Source organism: Leptonychotes weddellii, chromosome 5 (assembly GCF_054177405.1).
Source record: "Leptonychotes weddellii isolate Sample4059 chromosome 5, ASM5417740v2, whole genome shotgun sequence".
In the NCBI taxonomy this organism is placed as follows: domain Eukaryota; kingdom Metazoa; phylum Chordata; class Mammalia; order Carnivora; family Phocidae; genus Leptonychotes; species Leptonychotes weddellii.
Window position 1 is genome coordinate 155,132,331 of NC_138373.1, and position 18,785 is coordinate 155,151,115.

General features: G+C 54.0%; 1 protein-coding gene across 2 annotated transcripts in view; it reads right to left on the bottom strand.

Moving 5' to 3' along the window:
- SULT4A1 (sulfotransferase family 4A member 1) overlaps positions 1–14,599 on the bottom strand; it is a 32,569-nt gene extending 17,970 nt beyond the window's left edge. For both annotated transcript variants that reach the window (XR_014145954.1, XM_006746713.3), the window contains exon 1: positions 14,392–14,599. Coding sequence is in view for 1 of the 2 variants with exons in the window: in XM_006746713.3 (XP_006746776.1) it covers positions 14,392–14,560 (169 nt within the window). In the remaining variant the exon portion in view is untranslated. The remainder of the gene's footprint in view (positions 1–14,391) is intronic.
- Positions 14,600–18,785: the final 4,186 nt, after the last annotated feature.

The window sequence follows — 18,785 nt, forward strand, 5'->3', positions numbered from 1 at the left end:
CAGGCCACGCTGGGCTCAAATCAGGGTGTGGGCACGACCGCTCCCCTCTGGAGGCTCCAGGGGAAAAGTCCTTCTCTTGCTTTTCCAGCTGCAGCCACACCGTGTCACCTTGACTCCTTCTTCCGCGGTCAGGAACCCCCTGTGAGCACACCCAGCCCCCAGAGTCCAGCATAACCTCCCACCTGAGGGGCAGCTGACTGGCAACCTCCACCCTCCTCACCACAAAAGGTGAAATACTCACGCGTTCGCGCATTAGGACGTGGACATCTTCGGGGGCCGTTAACTCTGCTGACCACACTCACATCACACTCCTCACACAGCTCCTGACCCAGAGTAGATGCTCAGGAAGTACACAGGCCTGACGACTGAACGAGGCTGCAAAGCCCCCCCGCCCACCTGGGAAACGGGACTAATCTCGCGCGCTTGCGTCCGTGAGCACCATCCCCACATCGTCCACACCCAGGGCGGCTCTCCCGTCGGAGACCTTCCCTGCCCGGCTGCGGACACCTCCACTCAGTGGAGCCGTGCGTCTCCTACATGGGAATTAGGGCAGAGTCCTCACTTGGGATCTGGTGGTGGCCACTCAAGGGGTATCCCCCCCACCTACTCCTTTATTCATTCAACGGGCCTGCGCTGAGAGCGGGCCCTGGGAGTCCTCCCCCGACCCCCGAAAATGTGGCAATGCTCCCCCCTTCCTCACAGGGCTATTGGGGGCAGGGCCACGAAGTGAGCCGCTCCGAGCCAAAGAGGCTCAATACAAACGAGCATCTCTCGGAGCTCCTAACGCCAGGACAGGACTGCTCACACCAAGGACACAGCACAGCCTCCTGCCAACCCAGGCCACCCTCATCCCAACAAGGGACACAAGCTGTCGGGCCCCTCCTGTCAGAGCCACATCCTGGCCAATAGGTGACATGGGGGCGGGGGGGGGGCGGGCAGCTCCTGCACAAGTCAGGAGGAGGTTCAGAGTTTGGGCTACTAGCCTGAGGTCAGCGAGCTGGGAAGGGGAGTGCTCCTCTGCAGTGGGGACCCAAGTCTGCAGGCCCCCACCTGCCCCCCCAGCCCCGGGGCCTCCGAGCACGCCCAGCAGACCCGAGGGCAGAGAAGCCAGCCCTGTGTGAAGCCCACCGTGTAGCCTGCAGGGAAGTGGTGGTGGGAGGTGCTGCCGGGGCTGGATCCAGGCCAGAAGCCCCTGCACGCCCACAGCCGCTGGGCCAGGCTGCACAAGAGCAGGCAGGGGTGAAGCGGGACCTCAGCAGCCCCGACCATCCCACTGCAGTCTGAGGCCAGCAGGGGAGGCAGGCACGGGGGGCCTGCAGCAGGAGCCAGCCTGCCCGCCGGCAAATCCAAGCTGAGGCAGAGGAGGGCCGGGCTCTGCAACCACAGACGGGGAGGGCTGGCGGGCAGCGCGGCCTCTTGGGGAGAAGCACAGTCCACACGCTCCCCAACAGCTCCATGCGCAAGTCAACTGGATGCGAGCCTTTCCAGAAGCACCTCTGCTGACTCCAGCCAAATCGCTGCTTACATGGGCGGCTGCGGTGCCTTCTGACGCTGGGCCTCTGGGTCCAGACGCCTTGGAAGCCACTGGCATTCTGGGCGAACTCCCCAGAAATCAAGGGCCTGCCTGTCACAACACGGGGGGTGGAGCCCATCAAAATTCCCACCAGCACTCTGGGGACAGAAGGAACCGGCACTCCAGGGTCAGAACCCATGGGAGCTGGGCCCCAAACCACCAGGATCCCGGGGCTGCAACCCTGCCGCATTCTTTTATTTGCACCGTTAACATTTACCTTGTTTAAAAACTCACAGAGCGCTAGAAGACGGGTGGCGGAAAATCCATTTCTCTTGCCCACCCACAATCCCACTCAGAGCAAACCCTCGGGTGATCTCTCACCCTTAAATTTCTAACGTGCTTCGATAGTTCGTTCACAATCTACAGTTTCCACGGTCTACTGATTCTCAACAGAGGAAGACAAGGATCGGCCAAGTTCGCTCACACAAGCTTCCCTCCTCCTAGTGAAGCCATAGCAGGAGTTTTGGGCTTACTTGGGAGTTTAACCAAGTGTTTTGCTCAAAGTACTCCGTGTAGGGATTACACTTACTCTCTTGTACAAGACTGTCATTTTCCTAGAGTAAATCACTGCCTTTGCTTGCTTCATTTTCCTTGTAGCCACCAGCAATTCTCTCCCCGACCCTGGAGCAAGCCCTCTGGGATGCTCTCAGTTCTGTTGAATTCCCCCCTGCCCCCTCTGCTCTCCACGACTGTCCTCCCGGGATCTCCTCAGGCTGGAGGTACCGTGTCCACTCTCCGGGTGCCCCTCGTTGGGGTTTTCCCACGTGCTGGCAGAGCCCACCCTCTCGTGGTTTCCTGAGCATGGGTCTGAGCAGGACAAGCATCCGAGTCTACCTCGCTCGTGACCAGCAGTTTGGCTGAGTATGGAATTCTGGGCTGGAGAGCATCTGCCCCAGATCTGTGCTCGCACAGTCCCGACTCCCAGGTGCTAACGCTGTGCTGAGAACTGAGTGCCCGCTTCCCGGTCCTTTGAATGTGGCCCGTCTTGCCTCTGGAGACCCTGAGGCTTCACGACATCGTGCTCTGGCGAGCTCCTTCACCCCTCCGTCATGCCAGACACTTGGGGGCTCTCTAGCTCGCACCCTCGAGTTCTGGACATCCCAGTTTCTGTCATTTTCTCTCCTCCGTACTGTTCCCTTCCTGGAACTCTGAGATCTTCCCATTTTCTTAGCTCTTTGCTCCTGTCTGCCATCATTTCATAAAAATTTTTCTACTTCCTGAGATATTTCCTCTGCTTGACCATCCAAACCTCACAACTGAGTTTTCAAAATTTCAGTGACTTTACTCTTAATCCCCAGACTTCTGTCCTGATCTCTCCTTGCTCCTTTCTGGCCAGTGGTCTCTTCAGGGAGGCACACGTGTCCTCACTCTCCAAGGCGGCTCTAGAGAGGCAGCAGTGCAGGTAGGTTCCCCTGTTTTAGGTTTTCTCCTGTTCCGTATGTTGCCCTGGATTCCTCCAGGCTCCTTTTCCTGCCTTTTGTTTTTGCAGGTCTCTGTCCCTCGTTTTGGAGACTTTAAGGTCTGGTGACCTTGAGTCCCTCCGCAGGTAAGAAAGAGCCCCTGGACGCAGCCATCTGTGGGGGGCAAGGCTTGCTGACTGCGGGCCTTCCTGAGTTGGCGGCGGCGGCCCCGCTGGGGCGCTCTCACTGCGGAGCACGTGCTCCCTGCCCTGGGGGTCCACCGGCACCCCAGGAGCCAAGCAGGGGAGGGGGCTGGGAACCTAGCTTTCAGGAGATCCCCACTTCCGACATGGCACCATATCCCAGCCGAGAGCTGTGCTTGACTCCCCGAGTCCACAGCCTCCCCGGATCAAATTCCCCAAAGAAACGTCTGTGCTCCGGCCTCTTTCGGAGGTGTCAGGTACCCCCCACTGCGGAAGCCCCACAGCTGCACCTCCTCCTGGCCCTGTGGCCCTGCCGCTGCCACCTGCTAGGTCGGTTAACGCTCCACCACCGCATCTGATCGTCTGACCGTGGGATCCGTGTGCATCCGAGATCCCAGGTCACTGCCTCTCCTCCTCTGAGGGCTGCACACCCTCCTACTCCTTGACTGTCACGCAGCGAGGCCTTAAGAGGAAGCAGAGATGAGCATGTGTTCAACGTGCGCCCTCCATCGAATGTGCCCACAGGCATTCTGGAGTCACCGCACGGCGACGTGTTACAGCCGGGCCCCGTCTGGAGACAGCGACAGCTAAGCTTCGGAAACTGCGGCCACAGAGCAGGCCCAGGCCACCCAGGACCCGGGGCTCCCGCAGGCCCCGCACAGGCCACGCGGCCTCCAGGATGCTCGCCCTCGGAAGACAGAGAGAGAGCGCGGCCGATCTACTGCCAGTTAAGCACCTGTCCCCCATCCTGGGAAACTCTACTTGGGCCCTCTCGGCTCTCACGGGAACCCCCGGACACCTGGGAGGCCACGGCGCCCGGAGAGGTGCAGCTCAGTCCCTCGTCTGCAGGTGAGTGCGGAAGCGAGGTGGTGCTCAGTGTCCCAGGCGTGGTCACGGCAACTCAGCCAAGCCCTCGTTCGACTGTCATGAGCCCCTAGGTGGCCACCATCATCGGACCGCACACATGAAGAACCAGCTCAGAGATGAACCGCCCCGGGCCACAGACACCAGCAGCCATGAACCCAGAACCCTAAACTCTGACTCCAGAACCGAGTGCTTCCTCACACACACCACACACACCGCATTCATACACACACACACCAGACACTCACACACACACATACACAATGACACACAAACACACACAGTATACATACGCACACAAACCACGTACACCACACGCAGCCCAAAGCTTACAAAGCAAGTGGGCAGCAAAACCAAGGCCTCGAGCCACGTGTTCTCACTTGCAGGCTACAGCTCTAAGCCTGACGCCCCCACAGCCAGGGATGGAACAAGGCTGAGGCAGAGGGAGGAAGTGGCTGGGACGGGCCCCCACCACTGTGGGAATGCGGCTTCTAGGCCCACAGAGACCCCTCGCCAGCATCTGGGCCCCTGCTGGACACCGAGGGGAGACAGATTCAGTTGCTGAGCAGCACTCCCCTCCGCCTTCCAGCAGAGATGATGCCAAGTGGCCACAGCTACCCAGCCCTGCCCTCGGACAGCCCTGGGTGGACACAGTCCCTGCCGGCGGAGGCCCCTCGATTCTGGGGCCCAGATGCCCGGCCTCGCTCTTCCCGCAAGTCTTGGGGGCCGGACATGGCTGGCACAGCTCTGGCCCTCAGGTTCCAAGCATGGAACAGCCCTGGGCTTTGAGCTAGAAAAGCGTGTGCGCACGGCACCGGGGGCCCCCATCCTCCACCGGGCCCCACCCACACTTTGCCATGTGGCTTCACAGCCCCTCCTGGAAGGCGGCACCTTGCTCAGTGACACCGGGCACAACCAGGCCACTTGCTGTGGCCGGTGCAGGACGCAAAGCCACAGAACTTTGCTCGCGTCTGCTTGCTCTTTTGTGCTTCTACTGGCACCAAGAGAGGAACACTCCCTGGCTAGCCTGCAGGTCCCAGCGCCAGGAGAAGAGTCATCTGGAGCAGGGCTGCCCAGCCCAGCCCAGCCCGAAGCCTCCACTTGACCCACAGACACAGGGGGGTTTTGGCCAAGATGAGCGACAGCAGACGCTAGGCTACAGTAACAGTCTTGTTTTAAGGCACTGAGTCCAGGTGGTCTCTTACACGGCAACAGGCCCAGAATGTTCCAGGTGAAGCGGACATGGAAGAGGGGTCAAGGAAAACAAGGGCTAAAGAAGTACGAGACCCACGCAGGGCGCTACGGGCACCTTACCACATTCAATCCTCCCAGCCGCCCGGTGAGATGGAGCTCATCACCCCCACTTCAAAGAGTAGGACACAGAAACGTAAGGGCCTCGCCCCAAACTGAGACTCAGGCCCAGGTGTCTATAACCCGCCCTCCTCCAGCAGACCCTCTCTCAGTGCCCAGCGGCCCACCTCAGCCACCCTGGACGTCACCTGCAGCTTGGTGGACAGCCCCCACGTGGGAAGGCTCCCACGTCAAGTGCTGTGTCTGCTTCTCACGCAGCCACGGGAGAAGCAGGCCGCGAAGTGCCAGGAGCCTACGCGCTGAACACCCTGAGGGACAGGAGCTGGCCGGTGAGCACTCGCCTCCTGCCCCTCAAGGGAGCCCCCTGAGCCATTTCCACACCAGCCCTGGAGGCCCCAGCAGGCAGAGACCCAGGACCCACAAAGGCACCACTCCTGAGACCACCTTCTCCCCTCACCTCCTGCAACCACCTCCCACCTCACTTCTCCACTTCAACCCTTGCTTCAGGCTCTCCAAGACCCAAGCACCCCCACTCACAGGCTGGCTTCACCCTCTCCCACGGGAGACGCAAACCAACCGAAGGCAAGGCCACGCGGGCTCCGGCTTATGGAGGCCATGTCTGAAATCCTGGCTCGGCCACTTCCTGACACCCAGATGCTGAGCAAGGAGGAGCCCCTCTCGGTCTGTCTCCTCGTCTGTAAGGTGCAGACCACCACGTGGATTAAATGTCATGACGCCTGGCTGCCAAAGGCATCAGCAGCGGTGACGGTGGGGCTGACCAGGGTGGTGGAGGAGGAGCCTGCCCAACACAGGCCCCTGGGGGCTGGTGCACCCGGAGCCAGGCCCACTGGAAGGCAGAGGCAGACCTGGGCCAGCTGCTTCTTGGGCCGCAGTCCCCTACCTGCAAATGGGCCCCCCTCCCAGGGAGGCTATGAAGAGGGCACCCAGCACAGATATGGGAAATGCTCACACCTCATGGTCTGCTCTGAGGCCTAAGACAAACCCAGCCATCACCCAGTCCACGGCCCTGCCACTGGGGGGTGCGGGCCCAGGACAGCCTGGCTCGTTCCAGGCTCAGCCAGGCCTCCCGAGAGCTGGCTGTGCACCACAGAACACTCACAAAGCTCAAACTGGGGTCTCTGGCTTTTTAGACCCTCTGGAAATGACTTATTTAGCTTCCAGAAAACTCCAGTAACTCTGCAGAGCATGCCTTGGGGAAGTTTCCACGTCCCAACCGCCCCTCTGCTTGCCTTAATGAATTCCTGAAGCCCGTGCTGGGTGCTTGCTCCCTGCCAACAACAGCATCGTGCTGTGCAGCTCACTGTCCGACATTCCAGAAGCTGCAGGTATGCCCACTGCCTCACCTGTCGAGAGCTGAGGAAGCAGGGCTGCTTCCCCCAGGATGCAGGGAGCTGGGAGGAGCGTGGCTCCTACGCTAATGAGGAAAGGCTGGATTAGCACGATCCTCACCGGTCTCTGAGCCCATCAGAGAGCTGAAGCTGCAGGGCAGCCGAGAGGCAGGAAGCCCAGACAGACGGGCCCTCCAGACAGGAAGAGAAGCAAGGCACCATGCAAGCGGGAAAGAAGAATTCAGGGGAAACTTTTACACACTGCCAGGACTAACTGCGGGCTCGAGGGGCCAGACACAAGGAGAGGGCTGGCATCGAACAGACTCATGTCTGCAGACCTACACAGGGGCTCACAAGAAAGACCAGGGGCGGCAGGCTGGAGACAGAGTTCCTCCATGCTGTGGCTGCAGGAAAAGGGAAAACCCTGCCAGGGTCCTTTTCCTTCTGTGGGAAAAAAGCTTTACCACACTGGAGGAGGAATAGCAAACCCTGTTGCTCCAAGAGCCCAGGTGAAGAACCGATATGGCTTTAGAATGGGTGACAGCAAAAGACTCTGCCCTCGCGCGGGGAGCAGAAAACATCCCTGGGCTCTATCAGAGACCCCTAAATGCTGGAAGAGACATAAAACTTTCCTGTGCAAGATCCACCATCAAGGCAGAGCTGGCTGCCACGGGGTGGGGGTGGGGGGAGGTGCAGGACCATGGAGAGAGCCCCACTAAAACCCAGGAGCTCAGAGCCTGCCTAAGCCTGAAGCTAGCTCTAAGGCTGCAGCTGGACCAGACAACAGAGTACCGCCCCCTCAAAACCCTTCCTCTCTAAGCCAGTAAATCGAGCAACAAGTAACAACAGTCTACCCCTGGGGGAGGGACAAGGGTGTGGGGACAAGGGTGTGTGGGTCAGGAACAATGAGGAAAGACCCTCCGGAAACTCAGCCCCCATGCTAAGCACAAGGTGATGCTACAGAAATTAAAATGAGTGGTCATTCAAGTGACCAGAGCAACCACAGAACCCAACTATAGCCCAACTCATACCAGACTGACTCCCCTCCAATGCTAACGGCTTGGCAGAAAAAGGCAGGCCCATTTCCAAGTATAAAAACAACTGACCTTCATCCCTGGAGTCAGTACACCATGTCCAGCATTCAATCGAAAAGTACTACTTGTTAAAAAAAGGCCAGAAAAAGGAATTATCTCAGGTCAAGAGACAAATCAACAGAATCAGACTCAAGAGAATTTAAAATAAGTCTGTTTCATATGTTAAAGAACTGCATGGGAAAGGTGGACAACATGCTTGAACAGACAGGATATTTTGGCAGCAAGATGGAAACTACAAGTGGAAATGCTAGAGGAAAAATGAAAACACAGGAACAGGAATGTGGAATGCTTCTGAATGTGGCTCACAGACCTGACTTTGTAGATCTGACACAGTGGAGGAAAAAATTAGTTAACCTGAAAAATGGTCAACGGAAATTTCCCAAGCTGAAACACAAAGAGAAAGAGTGAAAAAACAGAAGATCCAAGAGCTGTAGGACAATACTGATCTCACACATATGTAACTAGTATCTCAGAACGAAAGAGAGAACAGGACAGAAGAAATATCTGAGGAGCTAATAGCTGACAATTTTTCCAAAATAATGAAAGGCAATTATCATATGATCTCACTGATATGTGGAATTTCAGAAACAAAACAGAGGATCCTAGGGGAAGAGAGGAAAAAATAAAACAAGACGAAACCAGAGAGGGAAACAAACCGTAAGAGACTCTTCATCAGAGGAAACAGACTGAGGGTTGCTGGAGGGGAGGGTGGTGGGGGGATGGGGTAACTGGGGGATGGACATTAAGGAGGGCACGTGATGGAATGGGCACTGGGTATTATAGAAGACTGGTGAGTCACAGGCCTATACCTCTGAAACCAATAAAACGTTATGTTAATTAACTGAATTTAAATTTAAAAATGTTTTAAAAAAATAACAAAAGGCAATAAACCACAGATCCAAGAGGCTCAGAGAACCCCAAGCAGGATAACTATCAACCCCTCAACCAAAAATACATAACTGGACACATCAGATTCAAAGTGCTGAGAATCAAAGAAAGAGAATCTTGAAGGCACTCAGAAGAAAAAAGACCCACTCCACAAAGGAACAAAGAATTACAGCCACCCTTTCAACGGAAACTATGTAAGCCAGAAGACGATGGGGTGACACCTCTAGAGTGCTGAAGGATACTAGGAGGGGTACCCAGGAAGGATGGATGGTTGGTCCCATGCTTAACGGATGAATAGCATCTTGAAGATGAGAAGTCCTCATCAGGGAATCAGAGGGAAGGAGAAGGAGGACAAGGAAGGGGAGGGGAAGAGTACACCAGAGAGCGAGGCAAAGGCAAGAACGGAAGAACTGGGCATGTTCTGCCAGTTCCATGTGGCCGGCAAGTAAGGAGGAAGCACAGGTGAGGTCCCAGGTCCCAGGTCCCAGAACAGGCTAGGAGTTTAATGTTGCCTGAAGGCAAAGAAGAGTCCATGAAGAGGTCTAATGAGGGAGCGACCAAGGTCAGAGTTGCTTCTAAGAGGTCACTTCACCTGCAGAGGAAGAGGCAAACCAACGGGGGAGGCCATGCAACGTTCCAGGTGAGAGAGGAAGAATCCCACGACTGCAGCAGGGACGGAGAGGGGCAGACACATCTGAGAGCTTACCAAGTGCGGTCTGATAGGACAGCCACAGGCCACGTGTGGCTCCTGAGCACCCAAGACACAGCGAGTGCCACTGAGGAACTGAATTTCCACTTGTATTTCATCCCGACTCATTGAATTTAAAAAGCCACATGTGGCCAGAGGCTACTGGAGTGGGCGGCACAGTCGTAACCTGTCACATGAGCGAAAATGTCAGAAACGTGAAAATACTCTTAGTAGTGGACTGTTGGAAGAAAAAAACAGGACCTAATTACTGCTTTTACCACCAGAAATCCCCCGGCCCTGTGAGCCCCGGGTCGCCATCAGTGGGGGCAGGGAGGGGACAAATAAGTGGACGCCAATCACAAAGTGTGTGTGTTAACAGAGGAGAGGCAGAAGTCATCCCTGTCGAGGAGGAATGAGGAATCAGGACGAGACCCTGAAGCTCAGGGCGGGGACTAGGAGTCTCCTATTCCCCTGGAGTCAGAAAGACACTCCTCCCAGAGGCCCCTGCTCCTTTCGCTCTCCAGAACCCGGGGGGCAGTTCTTCAGGCTTTCTCTTCCAAGCCCAGGTGGCGGTAAGGAGAGAGGTCCCCCTCGTCAACCCAGGAGCCTGGATGTGCCACCCTCTTTCCCGATCCGGAGACCCCTTGATTATGTGCAGAGAGCCGGAATAAGAGCAAAGCGAAGGAGCAGGGGAAGGAGGACAGAAACAGAAGGCGGAAAAGGAAAGAGGAAGGGCACAGCTACTCCGGAACGAGACCTGTTACACTCTTCAAACCCCTACCCTCTCTTCCGGGACACGGGCCACCGACCGCCATGTGCAAGAGCACTAGCCCCCCTGTGCGGTGCAGCTGAGAGGCAGGGGTGTGCATGCTGCTCTCAGGACAAAGGTGAGCTCTCGGTGGGAGGGCAGGTCCCTCAACATCTCCTAGCCCGCTTCCTGGTCCACGCACTGAGGCTGTGAACAGCCTCCTCCCTGGGCGGTGGGAAAATGAAATGAGATGCCATATGTGAACACCTGGGACACACCCAGCCCGGAACAGGTGCTGGGCAAATGAGGGTGCCCATCCCCCCATCTCTCCTCCCACTCTTCCGGGTCTTGTTCATCTCCACCATCTACAAGTAAAGACTGCACACTCAGATGTTGGTTCTACCCCTTCCCCCCCCCCAACCCCTCACTGGACCTGTATCGATCTACAAAAAGGAAACAATTACAAGAACATAGGGTTGTTCTGAGGCTCAAAAGAGGCAGACACTGGGAACGGAGCTGAAATCGGTAATCCCACTCTGCCTCACTTCAAGGTCCCAGGCCACCTCCTCCATGCAATCCTCCAGTGATCCTCCTTCCTGGGCCCCTGGCCTGACCCTGTCAGTTAGCTTTCAGAATCAGGAGCCTGGCTTCCTAACGTCACCGCCAGCTCCTTGAGGAGAGTGTCACCACATTCACAACACTCCCCAATCCGCCTCTCCTAGGCATGGTGACATGCGCATACAAAGAAAAGGAAGTCATCCACCTAGCCTGGGATCTGAGGCTCTCCCTCCAGCCTCCCCACCCCAAGCTATCTTAAAATTTGAGACTCAAATGAATCCATCATGTCCAATCCCCCCATTTTTCATGGGCAAACCAAGGTCACCCGGGGACAGGCCCAGAACCAGGATCAAGGTGCTCTCACCCCTCAGCAGTGATTCACTTCTTCCCTCTTAATCAGTGACAGGAGAACGTGGATGCCTTTCAGGGCAGGTTGGAACCAAAAGGAAAATAACATCAGGAGGCAGGCACTCTGGCCCAGCCAAGGAGCATATCCCAAAGCTGATGCTCAGTGACTTTGGGGACCAGGAACCTGGTGGCAAAGCCAACAGCAGTGCTCACCATCGTGAGCACCACGGACACCACGTGAGCAGTGTCCACCACGGACAGTCGTGAGATGTTTCCATAGACGAGTCGATTTAACACTACGACCGCCTTGGGATCAAAGAGGCTGTAAGAATGAATGATGATAAACCCGGACGGAGATACAGAGACCAGTTCTCCCCAGAAGGCACAGTGGGCTCCCAGTATCTGGATCACAGTCTGAATGGGGGTCATCCCAGAGAATTTCCGGCCATGGTGCAAGTTTCCCACATCCCTATGGTCCAACATGACAGCCACAGGCTACATGTGGCTGCTGAGCACCCGAGACATGGCAAGTGCTACTGAAGAACTGAGTTTCTACTTGTATTTCATCTCGACTCGTTGAATTTAAAAAGCCACATGTGGCCAGAGGCTACTGGAGTGGGCAGTGCAGTCCTAACCTGTCACCTGAGCTGAAATGTCACAAACACAGCAACGCTTCTAGAGCGTAGTGGAGTGTTAAGGGAAAAAACAGGATCTAACTGCCACCAGAAATGCCCCGGCCCTGTGAACCCCTGCTCCCCAGCAGTCGGGGGGAGGGAGAGGACATGGGGCTCTACAAGCCCTTCCAGCTCTGACCACTTGCAAGGTCACTCCGAGCTCCCAGACTTGGTTTCCTGACTCCTTGTCCCGATCCTGGCACCAACAGCCCGGCAGCTGCTACCAGTGCCCCAGCAGACGGGACCTCCCTCTGCAGCCCCAGCACCTAGGAAAGCGTCTGGGCACAACAGGGGAGCGAAGGCCAGCGTGAATAACAGGACCCTTTCTTGTGCTTACCATGCGTCGGGCATGGGGAGGGCACTCACGCATCATGCCGCTCTTCCTCACAGCTGCCCAGCAAGGTGGTAAGGTGGTCTCCCCTGCCCCTGCGGAAACCACAGCTCCAAAGGGTGGCAGAGTACTTGGCCTATGGGATTCCGTAAGCGGCTGCTCACCTATTCCTGAAGCATTCGGGTCCATCCCAAGCCGCAACCGGCTTGTGCTCAAGAAAAAGGCCCCCAAGACCCAAGGGCTGGGGCCACCTCAGCGACTGCGCAATTTAAGTTGCAAATTTCATGGCAGAAGAAACCAAGGCTCAGCCTCGCCCAAGTGCAACGGCTTGCTGGAACCAGCTCTTCCTGCTGCCAGAGGCCACTGGCAATGACTTCCAGGGCCCTTTTCTCTGGTTGAGAGAAAAATCTTTACGGCAGACTTTGGAGACCAGTTTTCCACCCCTTGATCATTTCATGTAACAAACTTCACAAACAGTGGGGTGGAGAGAACGAAAGCCTTCAGAGGCACTGGTAAGAGCCTGGAAAGGCCATAAAGGCTGCTGGAAATTTTTTTTAAGTTTTAAAGAAGTGGCTCTCTAGGGCTCTGTGTGTAGGGATCTCATGCAAGGCACAAAGGTCTCAAGGCTACCACTGGGTTTTCTGTCACTAAGGGAAAGAGCCCTGTTTATTCTTCTTATTTAAAAAGTTTAGGGTGTGCTTTCATCTGTCTTTAAAAGATGCAAGTTACAAATAAGATTTGAGTTTGGGTCATCTAGAAAACTTCCTTACACTAACACCTTATTCCCCATCAAGGTGCCCAGTAAGGTCCCTGCAGAACCCCACCTGGCCCCCAATGCAGGGTCCCTCTAAAGCATCCTCACAAGCCCCAAGTACACAGCTTTCCAAGTGAGCATCCTCGTCTGTGCCTCCTCCCCCACCAGCTTCTTAACTTCATAAAATGGAGGAAGGTACACAAACTACAATCTCTCATCTGCAATTCAGAAATCCTAAAGCTCACCCCAAACCAAGTTTTTCACAATTCATTTGCAGGCAAACCCTGACCTAAAATGACATGAGATGATTTTTAGTCTTTATTGCTCTCATTTTTAATGTGGGGTCCAAAGTACAGCCTCACACCCAGCTGGGGGGTCTTTCAGCTGTAGGATATCTAAGGCTCTAAAGTCCAAAAAATGCTGAGTCCCCCATACCCATGGGGCTGTGGGGCCACAGCAGAAGGAAAGCCCCTGGCCATGGCAAATGCCGTGTGTGCATCTCCTCCCATTCCCCCTTCCCAAGGGCAGCCTGGACGCACCTCCAGACTTCTTCAAGCACCCCCCCACCAGCACGATTCCCCACCCCATCGTCACTGAGACCCCATCCCCAACCTTCCTCAGAGAACCAGGCCTACCACTCAGGTGTCTGGGACCCTGCAACAGCTCTGAGAGCCTGGCATACAGCTCTTCCAGCAAGCTGCACCGCTGCTGATCCAACATGACCTCCAGGCTGGCCATCTTCTAGACCAGCTACAGACACACTGCCCAGTCTGGGTTCAGGTGTCTCCCTCCTTCTCCAACACAGTGGAAACAAGGGAAACCCTTAGGTGTGTTCCAAGAACAGGGAAGCGGCCTCTTTTCCCTACAAACCTCAGAAGAGACACCACATGATGATCTCGTACATCAAATCCTGGGCAGACCAGCCTGGCTCTAAATCCCAGCTCTGCCAGTTATCAGCTGTGTGACCTTGGACAAACCACTGCCCCTCTCTGAGCCTCACTGCCTGGACTGTAAAGTGAAGATGACCATCTCTACCTTACACGATTTTCATGAATATGAAGTCAGTTAACGCTGGGAAATGAATTACCTGGGTCCTGCATGACGTTACCTGAGTGATGGAGACGGCCCTGAAACAAGGGAACACCGGGCATGCACTCTGAGCATGGCTGGTCCCATCCCCCACCCGGTGCCCACGCAGAAAATCAGGGACGTCCTGACGCCCATTTTAACCCCCTTCCCAAATGATCACCAAGACTTTGCACTCATCAAAGGCTGAACCGGGTCCAGGAACAGAGAGGTTAAGTGACTGTCCAAGGTCACACAGCCAGCTGGGTAACGGGAGGGGATGCAGGGAGGGGTGGCGGCCCTGGGCCTGTCCTCCTGGCAGCTCCGGCCAAACAGGCTCCATCCCCAGGGGACGCCGTCCAGCCGTGGACAGCCGGGCCCACCTCAGAAGGTCTCCGGCCTTGGTTTCCCCAAATGCCGGCCGACCCCCACCCCCACCCCGCCCGGCGGGGTTCCGGCCCCCCGCCCTCCCAGACCCCGACGGGAAGCCCCTGGCGCGGGCACGCCGCAGAGCCGGGCGGGCGGGGTCTGCGCGGGGCTCACCGGACTTGGGGTAGGTGACGATCCACACATCGCTGGGCCGCACCGGGAAGTTGGCGATCTCCTCCATCTTCCCGCGGCAGAAGGGCGGCAGCCGCACGCCGTGGAACTCGAAGTACTTGCTCTCGAACTCGCCCGGGGTGCTGGGGGTCTCGGCCTCGCTCTCCGCCATGCCGCCGCCGCCGCCCGGCCCCGGAGCCGCGCCGCCCGCTCCCGGCCCGCCCCGCGCCCGCGCCCGCACCCCGCACGCGCCCGCGCCCAAGCCCGCCGCCCCAGCCGCCGCGCGGCGCTCCGCAGGCGTGACGTCACGGCGCCGCCCGGCCCGCGCCCGGCCCGCCCCGGCTGCGCTCCGCGGTATGACGTCATGGCCCCGCCCGCCGCGCGCCGGCTGCTCTCCGCAGACGTGACGTCGCAGGGCCTCCGGGCCTGAGCCGCACCGAGCCGCCGTTACCCACCCTGCGATGGACCTGACCCCTGCCCACCTCCTCCTTGCCGCCCGCAGTCCGCATGCCCGGCCATCGCGCGTTCATTCTCAACCCGCTGTTTCCGTCATTCAGCAAGCGCTCAACACAGACTCACAAACGCTCCCTCGAGAAGTGACCTTAAAGATTCATCTAACAAATATTTAGCGACCATCTGATCTGTACCAGGCACTGGCCCAGGTTCGCGAGATACATCAGGCAAAAGCCCGGCTCTCTTGGAGCTTACGTTTGTGAATAACCAAGATAATCTCAGGTGGTGATGGTGCTATGAATGATATGCTTCATAATATCCTGTGGGCGGAAGGGGGGAGTGTTAATTGCAGATTCCAGGGCCAACCCCAGACCTCAAGAGATAGATTCTCTTGGGATAGCGCCCCCAAATCTGCATTTAATAAGGTACTTCTTTTTCATACTACAATTTGAGAAAAACTGAGTTCTAAAGAGATTTTAGTATAACCCCTCATCCAGTCATTCACTCAAGAAACGTGTACTAAGCACCTACCACATGCCTGCGGCTGGGGGAACACAAAGATGAAAACAGTGGGGTCCAGGTCTAATTCTCTGAGTCTAGCTGTCCTCGACTGTGGAAAAGGAATGATAATCTCTACACCTAGGTTCTATAGCTGGAAGGATGGACAGAGACAACTACACCAGCAAGAATACTGAGTAAAGCAGGTGGGCAGGACCTACTCCCTCTCTCTCTTGCTCTGGAATGATGTACTTGCATAGAGACACACACACATGAGCTGGGAGGCATGGGCCATGTGTACACGGTGGACAGAGGGAGGAAAGAGCAATTAACCTTGGCTCTGGAGGCTTGTGGGTGTCTTTACCAAAATGAAAGAGGACAATCCAAGCACCCGAGGTATTAACGATTAGGTAATGACACAGACAGATCGCCAAAAGCTGGAGAAAATGAGCAAATGAAAGAATGAATGTCCTGATGTTTCAGATGAGGGCTCTCACTACGGGAGAAGTCAAGGGAGATGGTTTTGAATTGGAATCTGAGGTATTGACATGAACTTCCTATTTTTTAAAATACCTATTTATCTTTGCTAAAAAGGTCTTTAGGTACTGGTATTCCGGTAATAACTAGACACACCCAGTCTCCAGATCTTGGTTTTTAAATACTTCCCCACCAAAAGGAACCAGACTCTCTTGGGGGGTGGGGGGTGGAGGGGAGGACAATTCCAGGGCTGGGCAAAAAAAAAAAACCAAAAAAACCAAAATGAGTCTAAAGCATTTTGTTGGGCAAAAAATAGTGTTAAAAAATGATGGGTAAGTCAAAAGGACACAGGGGCTAGCTGAAAGGCCAAATTAGGAAAACTTTGTACATATTAGACAAAAATAGGAAAACAGCTCCGGACGCCTGGGTGGCTCAGTTTTAAAGTGTCTGCCTTTGGCTCAGGTCATGATCCCAGGGTCCTGGGATCAAGCCCCACATCGGTCTCCCTGCACAGTGGGGAGCCTGCTTCTCCCTCTGCCAACCGCTCCCCCTGCTTGTTCTCTCTCTCTCTCTCTCTGACAAAATCTTTAAAAAAAAATAGGAAACAGCTCAAATTTCCATCAATGATAGACTGGATAAATTGTGATATACTCATACAATGAAGATACTTACTACATAGGAATAAAAAAGTGCACATGCACATATGTGTGTATGTGTATGTTGGTGATGCTATATGTTCATTATTTTGTTAGTTTTCTATTACTGCTGTAAAGGGTTACTACAAACTCAGTGACTTAAGACAAAAGTTTATTATCTTATAGTTCTGTAGGCCAAACATCTAATAAGGGTGTCATATGCTAAAATCAAGGAGTCCCCAAAGCTGCGCTTCTTTCTGGAAACTCTGGGGATGGATTCATTGTCTTGCCTTTTCTAGCCTCTAGAGGCCACCGCACTCCTTGGCTTGTGGCCCCTTTCTCCATCTTCAAAGCCAGCAATGGTAGGTCTAGTCTTGCTCACATTATAGTACCCTGACATCGACTCTTCTTTTTCATCCTTCTTCCACTTTTAAGGACTCGTGTAACTACATTGGACCTACCCAACAATCCAGGATAATCTATATTAAGGTCAGCCAACCAGCAACTGTAATTCCATCTGCAACCTTAATTCCCTTTAACATGTAGCATAACATATTCATAGGTTCTGGGGACTAGGGTGCAGACACAGTGGGGAGAGGAGTGTGTTATTCTACCTACTTCAGTTGTATTACTTGAAACTTTTCTATAGGTTCAGGTTTTTTAAGAATAAAACTCTGAAGAAAAACCTTTAAAATAGATAACTCTGAGGATTCTACCTAAAAAGCTACTAGAATTAATGAGTTTATCGAGATCACAGGATACAAGGTCAAAAAGCAAAAATCAATTCCATTTCTACATACTATCAACAAACAATTAGAAATTGAAATGTTAAAAATATCATTTGCAATAACATCAGAAAATATTAAATGACTTAGGAATACAGCTAAGAAAATATGTGCAAAATTTGTATAACAGAAGCTACAAAACACTGATGAGAGAAATTAAAGAGAACCTAAAGAAATGGAGACATATACCCTGTTCATGGATTGTGAGTCTCGACATTGTTAAGATGCCCATTCTCCTCAGATTCATCTACAGAGTCTGTACAGTCCCAGGCAAAATTCCAATGGGCTCTCTTGTTCTAAAGTCTATATGGGAAAACAAAGAACCAAGAATACTCAAAACAATTTTGGAAATGAATAGTGAGGTTGGAAGGCTCATACCACCTGATTTCAGGACTTACTACAAAGCTATTTATCTTAAGGCTATAAATCAAAACAGGATGGGATTGGCATAAGGACAGACATATAGATAAATGGAACAGGATAGAAAGCCCAGAAATAGACACACACATAGATGATCGATTGATTTTTGACAAAAGTATCCTTAAGGAGCAGAAAACAGAAATTTCTTGGGAGCCCAAACTGTCCACCAAGGCCTGGTCTACCCCATGGGTAGTGAAGGCCCCATCTCTAGAAGTGTGGAAGAGGCTGGACAGCCTTCTGTCCTGAACAGACCCCTCCCAACAAAGGTGGATGCAGAAGTTCTCTGCCCCAGAGCCCTAAGGCTGCTGAGGCAGAGGAAAGATGTTGCTGTCCGAGGTGCTGAATGCGCACAGTTCACCAGATCCTGCAGCCCTCCCGATCTGGGATCTGGGATCTGGGTTCTGGGATTAGGATAGCCACGACTCTCCATGGCCCTGATTTTGCTTGTTTTATGTTCTGCTTTGATGAATGTTTTCTGTTTGCATGTGCTATCCAGTTTTTAAGGTTAAGTACTTGTTTATTATGGAAATGTCAAACATATACAAAACTAGAGAAAAGGGTTAAGTGAACTTCTGTGAACTCATCACTCAGTGTCAACTGTTATCAATCCACGTTTCATCAACTCTCAGTCACCCGTCCCCACCCAGATTATTTTGAAGCAAATCTCACGTATTATTTCATTGATAAATATTTCACTACAGATCTCTAAAAGATAAAAACTCTTCAAAACACACGTTCCCAATATATTAACACAGCTAAAAAGTAATGAATGTTCCTTAACATCACTAAATACTTGGTTAGTTTACAAGACTGGATTTAAGGGTGGGATTCAAAGTTCAGAGGGGTTGAGGTATCTTCCTGGGGATTCCCAGTGTAGCCAGAATTTAGTGCTGGGGCAGAGGTCACCCCACTAGCATCACGTGATCCCAGCCTCAGTTTAGCACATACCAGCCTGCTTGGCACAGATGACATTAAGCGAGACTGAGGCACAGACTGCTGGCTCAGGCAGGTAGTCACACTCACATAGTGGCCCCTGAGGACACCAGTGCCCAGGAACTACATGCTCCAACCACACTCCTGCCCAGACAGATGGCTAGATCAAGATCAATTACATCAGAATCCCTGCAGA